The sequence below is a fragment of the Hipposideros armiger genome, unplaced genomic scaffold (genome assembly GCF_001890085.2).
Source record: "Hipposideros armiger isolate ML-2016 unplaced genomic scaffold, ASM189008v1 scaffold_223, whole genome shotgun sequence".
NCBI lineage: Eukaryota > Metazoa > Chordata > Mammalia > Chiroptera > Hipposideridae > Hipposideros > Hipposideros armiger.
Window position 1 is genome coordinate 1,731,505 of NW_017731573.1, and position 22,948 is coordinate 1,754,452.

The 22,948-nt window shown below is 42.5% G+C and overlaps 1 protein-coding gene across 5 annotated transcripts in view; it reads left to right on the forward strand.

Annotated features, from left to right (window-relative positions):
* Positions 1–22,948, forward strand: part of AUTS2 (activator of transcription and developmental regulator AUTS2) — a 1,181,390-nt gene that overhangs the window by 300,077 nt on the left and 858,365 nt on the right. For all 5 annotated transcript variants that reach the window (XM_019654461.1, XM_019654460.1, XM_019654462.1 and 2 more), the window contains exon 2: positions 50–262. In XM_019654461.1, coding sequence (XP_019510006.1) covers positions 50–262 — 213 coding nt within the window. The remainder of the gene's footprint in view (positions 1–49; positions 263–22,948) is intronic.

Below are 22,948 nucleotides of genomic sequence, written 5' to 3' on the forward strand. Positions count from 1 at the left end.
AGATGGCTATGTAACCACCACTTCCTTTCCATTCTCTTCTTTTCTACAGAAAGATGTCGCACTTAAGCCTCAAGAGCGTGTGGAGAAACGCCAGACTCCTCTGAGCAAGAAGAAGCGAGAAGCCCTGAGCAACGGCTTGTCCTTCCACTCCAAGAAGAGCCGGCTTAGTCACCCGCACCACTGCAGCTCAGATCGGGAGAATGACCGCAACCTCTGCCAGCACCTGGGGAAGAGAAAGAAGATGCCCAAGGGACTCAGACAGGTGAGGAAGCGTGGGCCAGTCTCGGCTGCGTGGCAGCACCCCTTCCCAGGGGCCTGCCTTCCGTGCTGCTTCTGACAGGTGGACATGTCCTCTGGAGCTTGGTGCTTGGCTTCTAGAGAGTACGCCAGCCCAAGCCAGGGTTTCATTAGGACCGGAAACTGCCTCTTGGTGCCCTTCTGGTCAGCCGTGCCCAGTGTAGCAGAGCTCAGTGCTGCTGCCCCCGCGTTCAGGGCAGACTGCTGAGGGCTTGATGGTGGTCAGGTAGTCTGGTCGGTAAGGGAGCTGTCTCATAATTGGACAAATGGAACAGGCAGGTTTGATTTGTGAATGCGTTGTGTGTTTAGGGTTCTGTGGTGCTAAGCGTGCTGATCCTCCTGTGAGCAGCGCCACGCATGAGATTTGTACCTTCCAGGGCAGCTCAGATATCGTGGCACGTGCGGAGCAGTGGAGAAGGCATGGATCTGCCTACCAGCTTCTTGGTAGCTCTCCATAGAGCCCCTGATTCACGATTGTCTTTGTGATCTGCTGATAGTATGAAGGTCTGGCGGTGGGGCCTGCTGGTCTGTTAATAACTCGGTTTCGGTGATCCACAAGAAAATATAGCTTCTGGCATTTGGCGAGCCTTTCTGCCTGTGGAAATCCTCACAGGAGGCAGATTCTTAATGAGAAGTGAAGCTGCTTGTAGCAGTGTTTCTGCACAAATCCGGAGGCTTTAGTGCCTGCTGACTTACCTGTGTCCTGGGTGTGTTGTGTTTGTTTTTGGCGGGACCACGGGGTGGGGCTGACTCTTATTTGAAGGGAGCATGGCACAGAGCAGGTGCTCTAATTAGAAGCTGAAGAGGTAATTTCTGGTTTGCAGATGTTTCTCTGCAGCGGGGAAAGAGGGGGGCTCATTTGAAGCAGGGGTTCCACAACCTTACAGATCATGAGAAACCATATCAGGAGCCTGTGACCACAAGTTCCTGGCCCCTCCCTAGGGCCTCAAGAACCAGAGTCTCTAGGGAGTGAGGCATAGTTGTGCGTAGTCTTAGAAATTTCCTGTTTGGTAATGGACAGGCCAGTTTGGAAATCATTCTTATAAAGCACCAGGAGTGTATTTTGGGTGATGCTTTTTAGTTAGAAGATTGGAAGGACCAAAAGCCTCAACACGACCTAGTGGCCAGTTTTGGGTCCAAGCTCAACCTGGTGGGTAATGAAGGAGACACTCCCGAGAAGACATCTAGCGTGATGCATCTCAGCATGGACTCAGAAGGATCACAGGGACATGTCCCAAAAGGTGACACTGGGCAGTTTGTCTCAAGCTACATGGGTATCCTAAAATGAAATGCCAGGTTGGTGTTATGCTAGCAGTTATTAAGATGCATCTAATATTGGGTGGTCGGAAAAGTCATGACATATTTTTTCTATTTTTCGTTGCAAAATGTGTCATGACTTTTCCGATAACCCAATACATATCGCGTTGTATTCAGTGAGGGTGTTTGTGTAGTAGAATCTGTAATTCTCACACCTCTGGTTGGTAGGTGATGTGGTTATGTTACAGATGGGGAAACTGGGGCTCAGAGAGATAAAGTGACTTGTCTCAGGCCACTTAGCAATGAGGGACAGAGCCAGGGTTTAGGCCCAGATTTCTTTGGCTTGCTGTACTACCCCTGTATGTTCTGCCCATTTTGATTGAGACAAGGATTGGGCATGAAGAGAAAGAGAACTCCAGGTCATAAGAGGTAGGGGATCTACAAATATATCTAGAAACTATTAGAAACTATGTGAGTAGCTTGGTCAGAGGGAATGATTTTGGCCATAGAAATGGCCTATGAAGCATAAGAAGAAACAGGATAAAATACCAAGTTCAGAGAGCAGAGGAAGAGCTGGAAAGTTTGAAAGCAGTCACATTTGGATGAAAGTTTATTTTATTATTATCTGTTTATTTATTCTGTTTTCAAACAGAGTAGGCTGAGGGAGGAAGGGCTAGGTTCTATAAAGGGCGGTGTTCCTGTGGTAATGGTGACCCCAGCTCATGGTGTCTGTGTGAGATGGGTAAGAAAAGCCGCCACTCCCGGTGGAGAGAGGCCGCAGGGTGACCAGCACCTCTCCCCCAGCCTCCCTGCTGCTCACCCTCTCAGGCAAGAAGCCAGTTTGACTCGGAGCCTGCACGAAGCCCTGCTTCCTCGCCCTTGACTCTCTTACTCCCAGGCCTGACCTGACTTTCCTGTTGTCTGTCCTCAAAATTCTTCTTTCTACCTTGTCCTCCCGTGAACGAGTTTATGATCATTAGAGACGGCTGGGACTGTATGTCTGAAATGTGAGTAGCTTTGGGTCCTGAAGATCAGCCTTCTGGGACTAGTGGTATTGGAAATCAAAGCTATCCTTGTTTCGGGTGAAATATTTGAAAAGCAGTGATATCGATTCACTCTTTTTGAATCATGGAGAAGGAAAGAATGAATCTTTGGCCTGTGTAAGAGTTTTAAAAACAAGTGGTGTTTCCTTGTCTTCAGTGTTGATGCTAAAATATACTACCATGTTTTCCCCAAAATAAGACCGGGTCTTATATTAATTTTTGCTCCAACAATCTACATTTATTCATTTATTTACGTGCAAAAAAATCTACATTTATTCAAACAGTTATGTCTGGCTGGCGATCTTAACTGGGGCTAATGTTTTGGGCAGGGCTTATATTATGAGCATCCTGAAAAATAATGCTAGGGCTTATTTTCTAGTTGGGTCTTATTTTTGGGTATCCAAATCAAGTGTTATTTTTCTGATAGCCAGGGAAGCAGAAATTGATAATTGAGATAAAGCTCTAATACTTCTCATTTACAATATTCCTAGAATCACATGTGCTACGATGAAACCCGGAACAAAGTACTGTTGCTGCCCATCTATAAAATGAGAGGCTCGGGCTAGAAGGTGCCTCAGGCCCCTTCCTCTGAGTGCCGTGTTCTGTACATTCATGAGTAACGCAGAGACGTATAGTTGTCGCGGTCTGTAAAGGAAGACCGCACTAGGCCTGAAGGTACTGTAGTTTTGGAGTGTAACCAATTGGCTCTGTAAAGACGTTTCAAGGAGAGGCGTGAGATGCATTCCTAGTAGGAGGGAGAGGCATGGCTAGTTGTGTGTCAGCCCGGACAAGTGCCATCTGTCGTGTGATTGTTGGTAAAAGGTGACACATGAGTGTTTAATGGCCATAGTAGGTGTTCTAAAACGTGTACCAAGAATATTTTCGATGGCTTTCCTATCGTGGTAGATGCCTGTATGCGTTGCCATTGCTTTTCTCCCTGTCTTTGTGTCTTAGTAGATAACGGTAACTGATTCTGACCATCTTAGCTGCGAGGGAACCTGGTGATGAGACGGGCCTTGAGGAGAATTTCTAAATTAATGATTCTGTGCAGTGCCTCTTATTGGGGGGTGGGGTATAATCACAAGAACTAGAGATGAAAGAGGGAGGTACAGCTGAGAATTTATATTTAGTCTATTTTTGGCTTGAGGAGACTGGATTACTTCTGCATTTTATTAGGAAATGGTACTTCCTGAGCAGGCAACTTAATGCACAGCTTTCCTGTAATTATGGGAAGATGTTACTCCTTAGTGGAGAGGAAATAATAGGATTTTTTTTCCCCTGAGAATCTGTTGAAGGCAGATTCTAATCTTTTTACTGTGAGAGTACAATTAAACAGTTTCATAAGAGAAATGTATAGTTCTGAAATCAAACCGCTTTTCCCTTCTCTTGCCTGATTAGAAAACCTCAGTCCTCATGATGTTTCTCCATGTTGTTAGAAGAAAGCCTTTAACTGGCACTTAACCACCAACGGAAACTATTTGTCAGATTATGTTTTTATCCTGCCTTAGACGATGCGGAGCTGGCAACTGACTTGTAAAGTGGCTCCATTTTTTATATGGCAAATTTGAACACTCTCCTTAATTTCCAAAGGGGTTGAAAATAATGAAGACAGGAACAAATTAACTATTACACAAAAGAGTGCATATCTTTCTAACATCTCCCGCCACTCAGGTTTATATTTGTCCTCCACAAAACTGCTCATTTTGTGAGCACTTGGTGGCCATTATATACAACAGTTTGAGCTCTTACTCATAAGGACATGGTAGTTATCCTTTCCTACTCAGAATTGGGAAAATCAAAACGGTGGCTACACATATCCTCTCTATAAGGAGCTCTATTCTCGAATTGGGAGACTAAGTCACAATGAAATCACTGAGAACATAATGAAGTGACACATTGTCAAACCTTTTAGTGAAATTATGACTTTCTCAGAAGCATTTTGGGAAAACGGAATTCTTCCCAGGAGTTTGAATTTAGTTTTCCTTCAGTATGTCTAACTTCTAGACTATAGTGGATGCTTTAAAAATTCAGTACTTTATAGTTTAAAACACTGAGAGAATAAAGCAGTTTTAAAAATAGGGATGCAATGAGGAAAAGTTGATGAGAGTTCAGAGAACTCCCAGATTTGATTCTGAATGGATATTTTTGAATCTCCATTTAGTCCATTAGTCTGTCCTTTCTCTCTATATGGACTGAACCAGACGAAATAGACATAAGTGAACTAGAAGGAAGTTTTAGGTTACATGAACTCTTCTAACTAACAGAGAACAGAATGGGTCATTAACAGCCATCCTAGCGTGTCCCCTCACCTGTGAGAAATCCTGGCACAGCAACACCTGGGGCCAGTGTCCTGCATGGATGTCAGCTGTATCAAACTCAGGAGGCCGAGCCGGCCTGTAAGGAAGACGCGTGAGAGCTGGGTGGTGGATGCCTTCACCACCCAAGGGCTGGTGGTTGTAGGGTATTGTTCTGTGAACCCCAGCAAGCCTAAACCAAGGCATGTTTCCTTCCAGGACAGATCCCGGGAAGGGGCCTTGATCTCTGCCTCCGTCGCTAAGGGTGGGTCCTTAGCACTCCTTGCTCTCCATTTAGCTTCTGAGAATTGGGGCTGGGCTTCAAACACTTGCAAGTTTTGCTCTTGCTCTCGCCCAGTCCCCTGCTACCCACCTAAACCTAAGAGTTAAGGGAGGTGATGAGCGTCTCATCAGAAGACTGCTACCTCCACAACTTCAGAATAATTCTGCTCAGCAAGTTATGTCTTCATGTTCACCAACTGATGGACCAGAGTCTAGGACCATTGGTGTGTGTGTTTAAAAACATATACAGAAACTCTCATGGATATTCTCGTTGCAGCAGAGGAGGGCTTTCTCCCTCTGTTGTGCTGTGCTTGGGCCTACTGTAGCACAAGTGTTCACAGCCTTTTCTGCCTCACCTGGAAACCATCAGGGATTACTCCTCTTGGCCTCCCTTCCCTGCCAGGAAGACCAAGCAGACCCCACTGGCCAATAAGCATACTATTTGGTGGTCTGAGTACTCTGTAATATGGAAAGCAGTGGGGTTGGTTCCTGTGTTACCTTTTAGTTAGTGTGGAAAGTGGGGACTCCTCTTTTCCTCAAAAATCAGTGCAGTTGTGGGCCTTTGGGCAGGGCTCATGGATCAGGACTGAGACTGGATGGAAAGGCATGTGGGTTACCCTTGAGGTGGACTGGGGGCAGCAGAGCCAAGGAAGGTAAGGTGGTTCCCTCCTAGCTGGACCCCGAGTTTAGGTGTGATGGCCAGTCCCCATGGCAACAGGATCACCCATCAGCTGTCTATGGATTTTCAAGGTTGGGACTTCTGTGTATGGGGCAAGCAGGTTCTGTGCTCCTTGCCTGTTTCAGAGCATGAGCTTAGGCTCTGGTGTGCCTCCCATAATAGATGCTGTTCTAGCTAGAAAGCAGCCGTCAGTTCCTCCGCCTCCCAACTGACTGCATAAGTTTGGTTTCCAACTTTCCCAACATCTTGAACCTTTCTTCTGGGAGAACGAGAAGATAGAATTTGCTTTTATTCTCTCAGGAGCTCTTACTCGGTTTTCTCTTACTCAGTCCCCGTTCTCTACTTCACTGTCCAGCTGTAGAAGTGAGGGGAGGCTCCTGTCCCCTTCCTTTAAAGCTAGTGTGTAGGTACTAAACCAAGCAGCGCACCAAGCAGCTGCGGTGTTTGCGTGTTTCTTAATATGTTGTGTTTTCAATGGCGACATATTTAAAAAAATACAATACTTGTTTCAGTTGTCTCTGATTAAAGCAGGCCTTTGTGGCTCGGAGCCATTGTGCCGATGTTCCACCAAAAAATATCCTAGTGTCTCCCTTCTAACTGAATTTTAGGAGACAAAAATCCATTCATGTAAGAACAGAACTTCCCAGAGAAAGAGACAACCTATTGCAATTGCTTACAGCTATAGGAGAATATCATCTGAGAGGAAGAGAAGGGAATTAGGGACTATTTCAGGAGTCCGGCAGGTAGACTCTAACCTTGCTAGTGAGAAGGGCTTATGTGGGAATGCCTTTATGTGGTTTAAAAACATCTTTATACAAATTGGGCTGGGTAGGTATTGCTTGTGAGGAGTGGAAATTTGCTTTTCTGTCTGAACATCTAGTGTGATGGAATCAAACTGTCGAGGATGTGAAGCTGACACTGAAGATAACAAAACTGTATACAGAATTATAAATTGTAGATACCAAAGATGCATAGTGATGTATAGGAGGACGAGGGGTTGATCCAGTGCCAAGTCTTTAGTTAGAGCTATTTTTAGAGCTGTGCCTGGTGGTGCATCTGTTTAGCATGGACTTAGAGCCCGTGGTCATGTTGGCACAGAAAGGCCGAGGTGACTAGGCCACTGGCTGTGCCTCCCGTCACCCTGGTGGGGCAGTGCCTCTTAACACATGCTTGCCTAGTGAGAGCCCTACTACTAGATACTAGAGGCTGATCCTTTGTATCAGTGCGACTGGCTCAGATTGTCTGAGGACTTCTCTGTGACATTTGTTACTAGTAGAAATTAACTTGCAAAGGAGGATTTATAATAGGAAACTTTGATTAAACAGATCCAGTTCAAGCCACATTTCTGAAGAACTGCTAATTAGTTTTGGGTGGAAATCCAGACTGAAATCACTCAGGTATTTATCCAGCTTGACTCTAGAGCCTACAGGTGTCTGGAAATCAGAGCATTTGAAACACTAATGTAATTGGGGATTAGACTTGAGTAATAAAAAGACATAGGAACTTTGCTCTGTGCTCTTCCTAAATACATTTGTTATCATGGTTAAATGACCGAAGGTACCTTGAGCTAGTATCAAGAAATGTGAGCTGCAGTTAAATCATTTTTACTTCATGCTTCAGAATTTCAAGTTTAATATGTTAATTGGGAATTCATTTGTTTTTCAAAAATTGTGTAGTCGTGAAAATTACAAACATGTTAAAAAAAATTCTTTATTTTCCTTCTTATGAATTCTACTTTTTTTCCCTTTGTCCAAACTACAGAAATAAGAATGAAAACATATAAAGAAGTATTGGGGTGGGGGGAAAATTGGCTTGTAATCACTCTTGGAATCTTGATTGACTTGAAATATGGATGAGATGCCAGTTTTTAACATCCGGTTATTGAGGAAAGCCCCATCCAGGCTTGTCTCTGTTCAGATTTAGTTCTGTATTATATTGGAGGTGTTTGTTTGGTACTGAAAAACCTGGGACTAATATAATCAATTATAGGAAGGGTGTTTTGTTTTCACTTGGGCATCTGGAAGCAGCAAGAGTTTATTTTCTGAGTTCTAGAATTCTGGACTGTGTGTCTCCTGATGCTTTATGCCACCGTCTGGGATGCTGGGATGTAGTCCGTCAGCCCCAAATGTTGGTAAGAGTGAGCCGGAACATCACTCGACGGCAGTGAGACAGATGTTTGCAGTGGTGTGCCCGGGAGTAAAGTTCATCCCAAGTGACACATACAATTTTTGATTAAAGTTTAGTAAAAGTTGACTAAAAAAGGACATAGCACATTGACTACCGCCTCGTAAAATAAAACCTACAGAGAGAAAATAGGCTGAATTGGAAAAGCGATTGCAATTAAAAGAATGGGCAGTAACTCAGCTTGAGTGATCCCAAGACCTATAGAAATTGTTCCATAAAACAGAGTCGTTCACTAAATCCTGAAGTAAGAATTGGTTATATGTATGTGTATGCAGAACCATACTATTAAAGGCCGTTTAAATCCTGTATATTGTTAGAGGAGTAAGAAAGACAAAGAGACAGAAATGAGTTTCGACTCCCCCCACCATAAATCCCTGTAATACTCATGACCGAGGGGTGACGGAACATGTTCTTCTCTTTACAAAGTGCAGCCACTGCACCTTCAATATTGATGAGGGCAGACGGAACTCCCTTTCATTATAAAAGACTGCGTTTCTGTGTTCAGTTTCAGTTTCCGCTCTTCTGATGGGGCAGTGTTATCTGCACGTGGCCAGCTCTTAGCTACAGCATATGAAATAGGCCTCCCTGTGTTCTGCTCACAGCAGTCCCGTCCCCACACGTCTGCACATGACAGGGAATGAGTGGGTGGGTGGCTGTGGTTTGCAGTGGTGTCGGTGGGAGCTGAGCAGATGGCTGTGATAGCCACGTGTTGCGAGATTCCCGTGGGAGTTGATGGTGGTGACAGGCGACTCATAATGTGCTGTTTCCAGTTTGGGTTTGCAGTCTTTCAGTGACATCTGAATGCTCTTTAGCAACTGCTTTCATGACTGTCTTTCGAGGAGCTGCTAATTGAAAATGAAATTGTGGGTGGGCTTTAAGGCAGGCGCAGGCAGCTCTGTGGGGTAAATGTCACGTGAGAACCATCAGATGTCTTGATGCCCAATTCGTAATTATTTTTCCAGGGAGGGCAAGCCGAAGGTGTGTTTGAAGATTCCATGTGTGCACACAGATAGGCAGGGCCGAATGTCCCTTCCTGCCCAGAGAGCCGCTGTGCACTCACTGGGCTGGAAACCAAGCCATCTGCCCGCAGCTCACCTTTGTGCGCTTCTCTTTAAAGGTGTTCCACTGTGTGGGGTTCTTATTTTAAACCTGTCATCTTGTAGTGTCCATTCATTTCTTTTTTTTTTTGTAGGATATCATCCTTGTTTCTTCCTCTGTTGTTCATACAGTTGCTATGCAGGAGATAATAGTTATCTGATCTCTTGAATTTGGAGAGATTATTTTAAGTTTTGCGTGTAACTTTTCTTGCTCTAAACCTTTTTCTGTGACACTTTCTGTTGCAGGCAGTTGGGGCCTCTGAGCACTCTGAGGGAAGAGGAAGATGGCGGATTTGATGGGGCTTTGACAGTAGATGATGTTCAGGCCTCTCCTATGGCCGCCTCCAGCTGTGGGGTTGTCATTTGTACCTTGTCTTCAGAGTTGATAGCTAAAGCATCAGTAGCATTTCTGAAATGGTAGCTTTCGTAAGTGTTTATATATTGAATTGTTTTATTGCCCATTCTCAAAATAGCTTTGCACAGAGAAATCTTGTGCTGAACAAGGAATGACCCCCCTCTTGGAAGTGCTGTTAGCTCTCTTTTTAATTAAATATGAAGATAGATACAGTATGACTGCATCCTTTTTAGCTTTCCCTTGAACATTTCAGTGAATAGTATCTGAGACGAAATTATACTGATTTATATGCTTTGTTTGAGTAGGACCGATATTTGCTTTTAAAGAGTCCCTGAGGCTCGGGCTGAGGGGACCTTGATGACACACCCCTTGCTGTACTTAACCCTCCGTCCCATTAGACCTGCTTTGCCACAGGAACCCAGCTGCTTTAATGCACTTGAGCGACTGCTGAGTCCTAATGATGTCTAAAATAACCGATTTCGGCGTTCTCAGTGAGTTCTGGGGCATTGCCTGTCGACGCAAGCGTTGAGGATTTTATACCAGGCAAACAGAACAGGGTTCTTGCAGGAGCTTTGGGTCTTTTCACACCTGGGTATGTGCCCTCACAATGGTGCTCACAAACACACACAGAAGTGGAAACCACGTGGCTCACAGCCACAGGCTGGTCTTGTCAGAGCCCCCTGGTGTCTGGAGGCCTGACGCACTCTGCTGGGGGCCTGCTGAAATGCTTTACCTGCATTCATTGATCACAGCCCTGCAGAAGCTGCCACTTCTCCCAGGTGGCTGCCTACAGCGGCGATGCTGTTGGAGCGGGTCATTCTGTGATCCCTGTTTGCACCTGCGTTTGCTTAGGAAGCACGTGTGTCATACATCTTGGAATTATGTAGTACAAGGCTGTGCAGGTTCTAACTACCAGTGATGGTTCTGAGGGGTTGAGATCAGCTATAAAACCAGAGTGAGAAGCAGTTAGCCCCAATTTCCACATAGGAGAGAAGGCCGAGATCAATGTCAGAATCACCAGGGAAATTTTTTTTTAACTCCATATCCATTTTTTGAACGTACAGGCAAATGTTTCCCCAAGGGCGGTCTTTGGACCACCCATGTCAGAACAAGTCTGGGGCTTTGGGGAATGTGCAGATTCCCAGGCATCACCTCTGACTCGAGGAGCCAGAGCCCCTTGGGTGGGGTCTGCGTGTGGCACCACGTTCCTTAGGTGACTCCAGTACAGGTGCGGCAGTAGTCATACTTTCAAATGAACTGAATTCTATTTGTTTTTATTTTGAGAAAAGGGAATATTACTATGTTGTTTGCAAAACTTGTAACAAATCTTAACAATGTTGAACCACATCTCGTGTGAAAACAGTTTTATGAATAATAGGTCCATATTCTGGTTCTGCATATTTACTAATTGAGATCTTTTCCAAAACTTATTGGGAAAAATGAAATGTTTCTCCCAAATACTATAGATTTTATGCTACAGAAAATAATGTTTTCAAAATGACTGCTTTACTAGAATAAAGCTTTGGTAGAATAATTGTGTTTTATTCTTCTCTCTTTAACCAGCTCCCTCAAATAACACAGCTTTTTAATACATTTGGTAACTGGCTTTTCATTATTTTTCCTTTTAGGTTCTACTTATTTCTTTCTCTTTTCAACACCACAATGGTGTTGAGCTTTTGAGGTTCATAATTTTTATGAATCCTCCACATTACAAAAGTGGGTGTTATTCGTTGGCAATATTGGGGGGTAGGTGTGAATGAAATCTGAAAATATTGCATGTGTATTGGTGGGGGCTAAAGACCATTAACTCTTCTTTTTTACAAGAAAGCTTCAATTTAATAAAATATTATACTTGAATTTCTGGTTTGGGTTTCACAAATTCAAAAGGAAATATTTTTCTTTCTAAAACTTAACAGAATAAAAACTCTCAGAAGAATTTTTGTTCAGGTAGCAAAACCTACACTTAGGATTTAACAATTGCCTGAGGTGTGTCAACAGTAGGTAGCATTCATTTCTAATGCATTGCTTTGAGACCAGAAATGCTGTTTCCCTGGAGATGAGTGCAAAATGATCTGAACAGTTGCTAATGAAATGATCACACTGTATGAATAAGACTATTAATAATGACTTTCGATTAATAAATACTATCATCAGATTCTCCTAAGAAATAACAAGGACGATGGGAAATGCCCCTGGCTCTCATGTGACATGCAAAGCAGGGTAATGGACCCAGTACTCATTGCTGGGAGGTTGAATGGTCCTTACTGAAACTTAAGTCACCCACCTGTGTAATTATCGCCTGCCTCCCCGTATTAAAACTCTAAATCTGTATTTCTCAAATGAGTATGGCGGGGGGGTGGGGGGGCGCGTTAGGGAAGACGCCCTGAAGGGTGTGGTTGTGGAGTTGTATGTGAAGGGGATATGTTGGAATCACTGAGGGAGTGTCCCCCGACTGCTCCTGTGGTTCTCCAGGTCGAGGGAGGAGACAAGTTGACATACCAGAATATTGAAAGGGAAGGGTGTGAAGGTAACAGAAAGATCCCCTGGTGATTCTGACTTTTCCCTTCTCTGCCTCCCCTTCAAACCCTACAGCATCCTTCTCCTTCCCTTTCTACCTTCAGCTAACTTTCAGGCTGACTTCCGCTCTTTGGCTCTCACTGTCTTCCCACTTCTCTTCTTCGTCCAGTGTCTCCTGCTTGCTTCTTGACCCAGCCAGGCAACCACTTAGAGTAGCTCTTCAAGTTACAAAATGCTTTTGCCACCTGGTTCCTTGCTCCCTTGCCCATGCTGGCCCTTTTCACGCAACATCTTATCAGTACTTAACCAACACAATTCTTTCTTACCTGGATTCTTAGTTCAACATTGTTTCACACATTGTTATTGTACTCTCTTGTTAAAATAAATTCAGGGATCCTGCATAGCCAACTAAATAAAATTGAAGTCCCTTAGATGTAGGTCCTAACCAGGTTTGCCCCCGTGTACCTTTACAGCTGCCTCTGCTCGTCCCTGCTCTCCTAAGCAACTGGCTGTGGCCGCTGTTTCTGGCACAAGCCCTGCTCTTCGGGACGCAACCGTGCCTGCGCTCATGCTCTTCCCTTTGCGGGGAATGGCCTTCAGTGGTCACACGCGGTCAGACAGTTATGTTTGTGAACTTACCTTAGAAAAAGTGCCACATACCTTATTGCTGGATATCACTACGGTCACCTTTGAAGTACTCCCCTTGGGAAGCTATTCACCGACGCCAGCACCTAGTCCACCCTTCAAAGCAATTTTGGAACTCTTTCTGGAATGGCCATCAGAGCTGTCATCGTATTACCCTTGATGTCCTGAATGTCATCAAAATGTCTTCCTTTCAATATTTCATTTATCTTCGGGTAAAGAAAGAAGTCATTGGGGGCCAGATCAGGTGAGTAGGGAGGGTGTTCCGATACAGTTATTTGTTTCCTGGCTAAAACTCCCTCACAGACGGTGCCGTGTGAGCTGGTGCATTGTCGTGATGCAAGAGCCATGAATTGTTGGCGAAAAGTTCAGGTTGTCTAACTTTTTCACGCAGCCTTTTCAGCACTTCCAAATAGTAATCGTGGTGAACTGTTTGTCCAGTTGGTACAAATTCGTAATGAATAACCCCTCTGATATTAAAAAAGGTTAGCAACATCATTGCAACAAGTTCTTAAACTTAATTGTCAGACCACGTATTTGTCCTGCAGTGACTACATAAATCTACTTCTTCTTTGGAGTTTTTATGATCTTTTTTTCCTCAGAATTAAGTGCATTTTTTTCAGGACTCCATGGTCCTTTGTTTATAACTTCACTGACCCCAGAATTTATCACCTAGTGTAGGACATTTCTGAGAGTGAAGGGGCACCCTTAGTAATGCCTTGGAGCAATATGCATAAATCAGGACTTCCTGGAAAACTGGGATGTATGGTCACCCTGTTTATAATTCACTTTTGACCTTTTTCATTTTGTACCCTGGTTTAGAGTTGGCTGTGGACATGTCCTCCCTGCTACAGTAAAGCTTCCTAAGGACATTACTCTCTGACACAAGGGGTCCAGGTCTTTGTTGCATGTAGGGAAGTAAACTTTGAAACCTTAGTCTCTCTCTGCCTTGAAAAGCTGAGACACCTTTCTCATGTTTCCCATGTCCATTCTTGAGCCCTTTCAATCCGTTCTCCATACCGCAGCCAGTCGGATCTTTAAAAAAATATGTATTTGATAATATTATTCCCAGATGCAAAGCCTCTCAGTGGCTTTTCAGTGTATTGAAATAAAACTTCAGATGCCTCTGAGCTGTTGTGCTTGTTACCCAGCTCCCTGTTTCTTCAGCGTCATCTCACGTTACCCTCTCTTGCTCCGGGCTCCTGCCCATTGGACCTTCCGTCGTTTCCTCCCACGTGTCAAGCTCTTTCCCACGCTGGGTACCTTACACACGCTGCCTTCTCCACCTATACTGGTCCTCCCTTGGCTCTTGCCTGATGGCCTCCTTCCAGTCCTTCAGTCCTGAGCTGAAGGGCCTTCTTCTCAGAGGCTTTTCCTGACCCTTTCATTCACCCAGAGTCTGCCTTCAGTCCCTTCTCCTTTGCACCCACCTTTTTACTTCCCAGCACTTAACTCAGTTTATAATTATCGATGTTTCTTGTTTGGATCCTTCTTGAACGTCTGCTCCTTTTGCTGGACTCCAGGTTCTCCTGAAGGGAAGTACATGTCCATTTTCTCTACCATACTGTTTGTCCCACACAGAAGAGTGTGCTCCATAATTAAAGTTGCATGATGGAAGGTTGGAATCATTATTTTTCCAATTGATGACATTGTTAATCACACACCCTTGTTACATTCCAATGTTAATTGCTGACAGGAAAAAAAGCCAATATAATATGACCTTTGTTTTCCCTCTCTGGGGTTATGACCATGAAATGAGACACCGATCAGCACATACATACCAGGCAGAAATGTATTCCGAGAATATGGCGTCTGTTGTTCAGCATGGAACGTGTCGGCAGTCTGTCTTCCCTGTGTGCTCGCCTCTTAGGATAGTGAAATGGCCAGTGCTGCTAGGAAACACTGGCCCTGGGAAGCTGCCACCATTCAGCTTTCAGAGGTCATCCAAAGGAGACCAGGCAAGCAGCAGAGAGGGAGGACAGTGGGTGGGAGTGAGGTGGGGCTTATGAATGCTCTTTCCTGTGCAGAGATGTGTGTGGGGCTCTACCTTTCTACCAGCAACGTACAAACTCTATTTAGTGTGGAGCATGAAGATCCCAGCTTTGCACTATAAAATTATTGTCCCACATGCCCTCTGGCTAAACTATTTTGACTTCAGAAAACAGTTTAATTTTATTTCTGTTTTAAGTGGACTAATGAATTCATTCTCCCCATCTTTCCTGGTTCAGCAAACATTTACTGAGCATCCTTGGTGAGGAAAACCCTGCCCTGGCTGCATTTACAGCTCGGCGGAGCCATCCTGACCTCGTGGAGAGCTCAACATACATGAGACCGAGACTGACAGATTAAGTGCAGTTCAAGGGTCACTGCTGAGGCCTCTTAGAGAGTAAATGCTTTCAGACATGTGTGCTAACGTTCCTTAACATTGTGACTTCCCACCAGGCTGTTTTTCTTGGCCTCCCGTTTTCCTTTTGAAGACACTTTGGAGAATAATGCTCTTTAGTCAGTGTTGTGTTGCTTATCTGTTCTCCTGGGTTCTTAGTTTTACACATAAAGACTTTGGCATGCTGACATTTTACCTCAGGTGCAATTTACTGGGAATTGCCTGGACAAGTAATTTTATTAAAATTTTAATGGCTCTCCAATGTTTCCAGAAACTGTCATTTTTTGACATGGACCACAAATATAGGTATATTTTCTAGAAATGATTTTGCAATGGTTCCAAACCCAGTTGTACCCATTTACTCTTGCAGTTCTTGGTATGAGAAAGTCATATTTCTGTTCAGAGGCGGAGCTTTTTATGCTAATCTACACAAAGCAGAAACCAAAAATATCTACCACTTTCTGTCCTCTCTGTTTACTTGGAAGTAGACGATTATTTTCAATGCATGTAGAATTTAAAATATTCAAAAATATTCAAAAGGAGTATTTGAATAGAAATTTAGGCCTCAAATTTATGGTGAGGATACTGATGGAAAATAGTGTAGTTAATGATACCTGGAGTAAATTATAGAACAGTTCCCAGTTTGCTAGCAAGTTATTTTTTCTTCCAGAAGATAATTCGTAAATTGACTTTTTTTTTTCCTCTTTGAAATTCTGACTTTCTTAGAAGGTGTTAGAAATGGTGGCTTCCCAGTGAATTTCACTCTTCCTCTCCCACCACTCACTTTCCCTTGCTAGCCATTCATTGACTATGCGTGGACCCTTTAGGTACATGCAGCAAACAAAATGACAAAGACCTCTGCCTGGGTGGATTCAGTCCTTTTCCTTGCAGACAATTCCACTTAAATGCCCAACCCAGACTGTCTCAGCTTCCAGGCTCATACACCCAGGTGCTGATCACAAGTTTTTCTTACCCTGGATCTTCCATAAGCACTTCAAACTCAACAAGTCTCATGTTGCACTCCATAATAGTTGTTCTAAATTTGCCCTTCCTCTTGAGTTTCCTCCCTTCGTTAATCAGCTAAACATCCAAACCATAAATTTGTCAGATCGTGCCAGAACCCTGGAAGTCACGTTCCTCTTCCCTTCACTCCTTATATCCGTACATACTATAGATTTATGTCCTGTGTATTTCTCATGTACCTCCTCCCTGTACCACTCCCCACCCTTTCTGCTGCTGAGTTGTTTCGGGTCTTCCTTGTCTTGGCTGTAGTACAACAGCAGCTTGTTACCTGGCTTCTCAGCCCCTAATCTCACTGTTCTTCAGTCCTTCTCCAAAATTCCCTCTGATGTAATCTTGACGGCAAGCAAATTGAGTCATGTTATCTGCTTGAGGAGATTTCATTGACTTTCGTTGCTTCCAAGCTACACTCCAGCTTCTTTATATGGGTGCGTGTTTAATACCTGTAGACACCCCCCCCCCCCCGTCCACCTCTTGGTGCTTCTAGGCTCTCGTACCCTGTCCCCATCACACCAGCCTTATTTATTTTCTAAAATATCATCCTCCAGTCAACCCCACAAATCTAAGTTCCTTTTGCCTTTGTGAGTCTGATCCTAGTCACATGTGAGAAGCACAGTCCTACTAAGTCAGAAATAGAAACCTCTACCTGTTAAAATAACTTATATTTTGAAAATGATACTTTTTTAGCTGACAAAATGTGCAGTTATGTAGAATTTAATGTGGTACCGGAAAATGAACAGTTTTAGAGGACCATGGGAACACATTTGGGGTGGGTAGTCCAAAAAAATTGAAAAGACAAGATTTTTTTTTTTGATGATGGTAGTTGCTGGGCACTGGCAGTTGGGGGTGACAGAAGGCTTTTGTTAATGGAAGTGTTTTCCAGGCTTAGGGGTTGTAAGTTAAGGACTGGCTCTGCTGAGCTCTTTGGGGGCTTTTCATCTCTATAAGTGGTGACTTTCCTTCTGTATGAGTGATTCTTCAGGGGTTCACACCTAGAGATACTAGACATGATCTGAACCTTTTCATTATGTTCGGTTAATGTTGAAATGAAGACTTTTATTGAAACAAAGACATTTCTGTTACCAATCAGTTGTATAAACTTTGAGGAGATTTTTAGGATGTGACTTATATTGGCTTTTATTTTTAAACAAGGTGCCTGAAAAAGTGACCACAAATGTGCTAAAGGTTTATTTGAAGTAAACACAGTATTATAACTCCCCTGGCACAGTGCTTCTATATTTTGTCTTGGTGAGTAGAGGCGCAAAGCCAGATAATCATAATGTTTGCAGAAAACAGCACTCAGAGCTAGGATCCCAGGATTTTAATTTTGGGGTCTTTTACTGGCTTCAGTGTCCACATTCCTTTTTGTAAAGCTTTGGTGTCAATGCTATTGCTTCTTTTTTTTTTTTTTAAAGCAACCTATTGCCTTTATTATTTATTACCAAAATTGCAAAATTCCAAGCTAGAATAGTTTTTAAGATATTTTTTTATGGCACAGGTGGGCTGTTTTTTTCCAGCAGATTAAAGCAGTAATTTAAGAAAAAGCTTTATTTTGTTGCACATTTCCACATTCTCTCTGAAAGGCTGCCCTTGGAGGTAGAGATGTAGCTGTTGATGAAGAGACTGAGATAAGGATTGCTTTTCTCTTGTGGCCTCCAGGGTGGTCCTTCAGTGTCCTATTACGTGGCATCCTAGCTCATCTCCTTTCCTCGACAATACAGTAAGGGAAAGGTGTTCAAGTTGATTGGACTTTGAGAAACAACCACAATGTATGTCGAACAGTTTACATCAGTCAAGGCCCCTTCTACACATTGTCTTTGTTCGTTTACACTATATGAAATATGTGTTTATATATAGATAATTGAGAACAAATTGTGGCTACTGCTGTGAGAAATGCTCCTTAGGTCCCTCGTTCAACAATTATGGGTATCTTCCTTCAGGGGAGTGAAATTATTCCTTCTGGATGTCACATGTTGGCAGCTGGAAGAAGAGAAAGCTGTCTTTACATTGTTTTATGGCCGTGACTCTGAACTCACAAAGATATTTTAAGCACTGAGCTAATTAGAAGGAAAGTGGGCAGGTGTGTTGTGAATATGTTTGGTGAAGACTAGGAAGTTGGTGTTTGCTGTTTATTGCTCAGGCTACATGAATACTTTATCGAGAGAGCGCTTGGGAACCGGGAGTCTTGGGTTACAGGTTCTGTCTCGCTGCTGCGATGCTGTCTGACCTTCCCCAAGGTACTGGCCTGCTTTGACCCTCAGGCTCTATAGTTGAGCTGAAATGCAAACGCTGTGTGCCTCTCATGCTGGGAAGCTGTGACATGTGTGAAGAAGTTATAAGCGCTGGAATACTTACCATCCCCTTTTCCTTCAAAGTGTTAAAAAGTAGGTTAAAAAAAAACCAAAGCATGAGTTATCTGGACTTTGGTGGTATTAGCAGTTTAGATGATCCTGTACTTAGATATGTAGTTATACAAAGAATAACACCTCAGAGTTTCTGCTTTACAGTAATGACTCACTTTGGTAAAATTGTGATGTGCATATGGTTATTAGACTACTGTAGATCCCAGTGGGTACATTACATTTGAAAACTTTAAATGGAGTGGTCTCATGCATACTGTTTTTAGCAGATGACAAAAGCTTTTCCGCTGAAAAGAGAGTTTGGGGGCCATACCTGTTGGCAGCTATCTGAGAATTGTAATTTTAGATCTTTCAACTTGAAATCATGGAAATCTGCTTCTTATGAATAACTTGTGGTGAAGGAATGTAACAAAATTATTTCTAAATTCTCTTTTTTAACCACTAACCCATGCTCTTGGACATGTCAGTTTTTAGTTTACTTTAGGTTTTCAATTTTGCAGAAAGTAAATTTTGGGGAAAATGTCCTGGCTCTTCTGACTTTGGAAAATCCTTCCCTCTACCTCATTTATACAGAATGAATGGAATTTGTGAGAAACAGTATTACCTCGCTGGGACTGTTCAGTAGTCCTGTGGATGAAGTGGTCCCTGTACTGTTTCCCGCCCGTTCAGGTGATCTCTCCCCCTTCAGGTCATGTTATATGTGCATTCCATAGGTCCCAGTCCCAGTGTTATTCTAAGGACATACGAGGACTGTATGAGATGGGTCTTTGTTTTCTAGGGCTTCTTCCTTGGGTTGCCTAATTACTTTGGAACAGTTTAAAGTAAGTAAACTGTGAAAAATCCTCCTTGAAAAGTTGTTGAATGATAGATACACTCTTAGTTTCTCAGTAATCTCCCTGGTGATTTCTCTAATGCCATATATTTTTCTTGGGAGAGTTTTCTTACAGCTGCATTTGTGATCTGGGACTAGGATTTATGAGCTGCCACTATTAGGTCTCCCTCTGGCTTTGTCCTCAGAGATGGAGGGTGTTTGTGGTTTGTTTTCTTATTGTTCATATGTGAGGATTTTCCCAAATCAAAATGAATGCATAAGTGTTTTTCTTGACATTGTCTTTTTGGATTGATTTATTATGAGAAATGTGTTAATTGTGAACATTTCTTCCTGAAATTCAAGTCAAAATTTCCAAAGCAATTGCAGCTGCCTAAAGAAATATGTCTTCAGGTTCAGCGTTAGACTTAGGATATCTTTTTTAAAAATTAAAAAATTGTTTTAACCGGAACATGTGGAACAGTTAAATGAAACAAACAAGAAAAAACTGGTGGGAAGCAGAAGGAGAAAACGCAGGGCACGTAAGAAAACCATTCAGGATCTTACTGATGATGTTAACATGGTTAGTGATGTCTGACTGACCCCAGCCATTTGTGAGTGGCACACTGCAGGCTGCCCTGCGCTCCTGCGTAGGATTTGCACACATCAAACTGCATCATCTTTAGCTTTTTGACCTTACGCCTTCATCTGTGAGAGGCTTGGATCACTGGCTAAGACTGCCCAGTGGTTAAATGTAAACTGTTACCAACTAGCTTTGTCCTCTTTCCACCCCAGAGAATCAGAGGTGCAGCTCAATTCTGTTGGCATTGTTATTCAGCTCGCTTATGCTGGTCCTTTACTGTTCTTCAGAAAGAGGTTTTTGTATCTGGTAACACAAGTAGTGCGACTGACTTACATATTAACTCAGCCTCTTCTCAGACTTTCAAAGTCACTTGTTTAGCTTTGCTTCTTTCTTGGCACGGGTATGCAACATGGACATGTACAGTAAGCACTCAGGCGGGAGGAAAAACCACATTTCATGCTCTTACGTGACCCAGAAGTGTTTCACTTCTCAGGGAGATTTTTGGTTGTGGCCAGCTCAGAAACTCCCCATTTAATTAAGGTGTAATGTTATATGCCAGAAACAGTGCTTCTCTCCTTACGAATTTTCCCACTTCTTAATGAAGACCATTTTCTCATGGGGGTGGATACACTGTATTAGACTATGGTCTGGGTAACCCCAGGCTTGTGGGAAAGGGGGATTGGCAGTGTGGGGTGGTGGTATAGTAGTTCTCAATTGATTTTGTATGGCGTTTTAAATATTTTCTGTATTTTCCTTTCCCTCAGGTGTTGGTTTCTTATTTTTGTAGTAAAAGGAAATCAGTGTTGATATTGTTTCCCTGAGGATTTATATAACAAGCAAAAAAGAAGTAAGGGAAGTGAATTTTTGTTTTGTTTTTTTGTTTGTTTGTTTTTTTTATTAAAAAAAATTTTTTTTTTAATTGGGGGAATTGGTGGAGGGAACAGCATTGGGGAATTGGGGAAGGGGAATAGACAAGTTGCTGTACTTTTGTTCTTCATTCTAGTTGTGGAGGACATCGTTTCACTGGCCCATGTTGGTATTGTGATCATTGCGCTCTTCCCGGGTGAGGCAGTTGCTCGCCGGCCATTGGACGGCTGCTCATGGTGGCCCATGGCAGCTCACACTGGCTGCCGGCCACTCACAGTAGCTTATGGCAGCCCACTGCAGCAGGGGCTGCAGCCTACGCTGTCACCGGCGACTCATGGCAGTCCAGCTCCAAGTCGAGCTGTTGTTCACCATCTGAGCTGTAGAGGGCAGTGCCATTGGCCCTCATGTGGGATCTGAACCGACAGCCCTGCTGCTCAGAGCTGGCACTCCCAAGCCAACTCTTAACCAACGAGTCACTCTGCCGGCCCTGGATTTTTGTTTTTTTTAAAGAATGAATTAATCAACATGTTTGAAAGTGCTTCACCAGTTGTTCGATTATCAGTTACCATAGGTTCATTGGTACACATTGAGCCCCACACTGTGCGCCTCAGTCAACCCTGTGAATGGGTTGTCCATGCCACCTTCTCTTCCTGCCTTTCCTATTTTTTTAAGTGGTATAATTGACATACACTAGATGATAAATGCTTCATTTTGAGTGAAATTCATGTGTATGGTGGGAGGTATATGTTAAATTAATTTCTTTTGTATGTGGACATCCAATTTTTGCACCATCATTTTTGAAAAAGCTATTCATTCTCCACGACATTGCCTTTAAAAAACAAAACAAAAACAAAAAACTCAATTGTCCATATATGTGTGGATTGATTTATGTATAGTCTATTGTGTTCCATTTTTCCATTTGTCTACCTTTTGCCAATACTGTGGCTTTACAGGAAGTCTTGAAACCAGGTAGTGTTAGCCCTCCAACTTTTTGTTGTTTCTTTTTCAAAGGCTTTTTCTAGGTCCTTTGTATTCAGAGTCAGCTTATCATTTTCTACAGCATTCTGCTGGGATGTTGGTTGAGATTATGTTGACAGTATACATCAAATTAAGGACAATTAACAGTTTAAAACTGTTGAGTTTCCAACTCTTGCATAATGTATATATCTCTATTTAGGTCTTATTTAATTTGTGTTAGCAATATCTGGAGTTTTCAGTGTACAAGTTTTTCATATCTTCTGTCAGATTTATTCCTAAGTATTTAATATTTTCGATGCAATAGTAAATGGTATTTTACAATTTGTTTTTATTTGTTCATTGTTAGTATATACATTGACTTTTGTATGTTCATCTTGTACCCTGCAGCTTTACCAAACTCATTTATTAGTTCTAGTAGTTTTTTTTGTAGGTTCCATCTGGTTTTTCTACATGGATGATTGTATTTTTAGTGAATAGGGACAGTTTATTTCTTTCTTCATAATCTGGATGTGTACTTTTTCTTTCTTGAGTGCACTGACTAGAACTTCCAGCATTATTTTAATAGAAGTAATAAGAGCAGACATCCCTGTCTTGTTCCTGATTTGGGGTTGGGGGTGGGTGGTATCTAGTCTTTCACCATTAAGTCTGATGTTAGCTGTAGGTTTTTCATAGATGCTTGAAAATGTTTCATTCTATTCTTAGTTTCTAAGAGGTTTTATCAGGAATGGATGTTAGATTTTGTCAAATACCTATTCTGTGTCTGTCAAGATGATCATGTGATTTTTCTCTTTTAGCTTGTTAATATGGTGATTTACACTGATTTATTTTTTAATATTAAACTTTATATTCCCGGGTAAACCCCACTTGATTGCGATGTATTACTTTTTAAGTATATTTTTGTTTTCAATTTGCTAAAAGTTTGTAAATGGATCTTTGCATCTGTGTTCATGAAAAAAATCGATCTGTAGTTTTCTTTCCTTGTGATGTTTTTGTCTGGTTTCGGCATCAGGGTAATGTTGGCCTCATAGCACGGATAGAGAAATATTTCCCCTCTTCAGTTTCGTGGAAGAGTTTATGTCGAATTGTGATTATTTCTTCCTTAAATGTTAGATAGAATTTATCAGTGAAGCCATCTGGTTTTCCTTTTTGTGGGAAGATTATAAATTAACTATTCAATTTCTTTACTTGGTATTGGACAGTTCATACTATCTATTTCTTCTTTAGTCAGTCTTGGTAATTTATGTCTTTTCAAGGAAACTTTTCATTTTATCTAAGTTGTTGAATTTATTGGCATAAAATAGT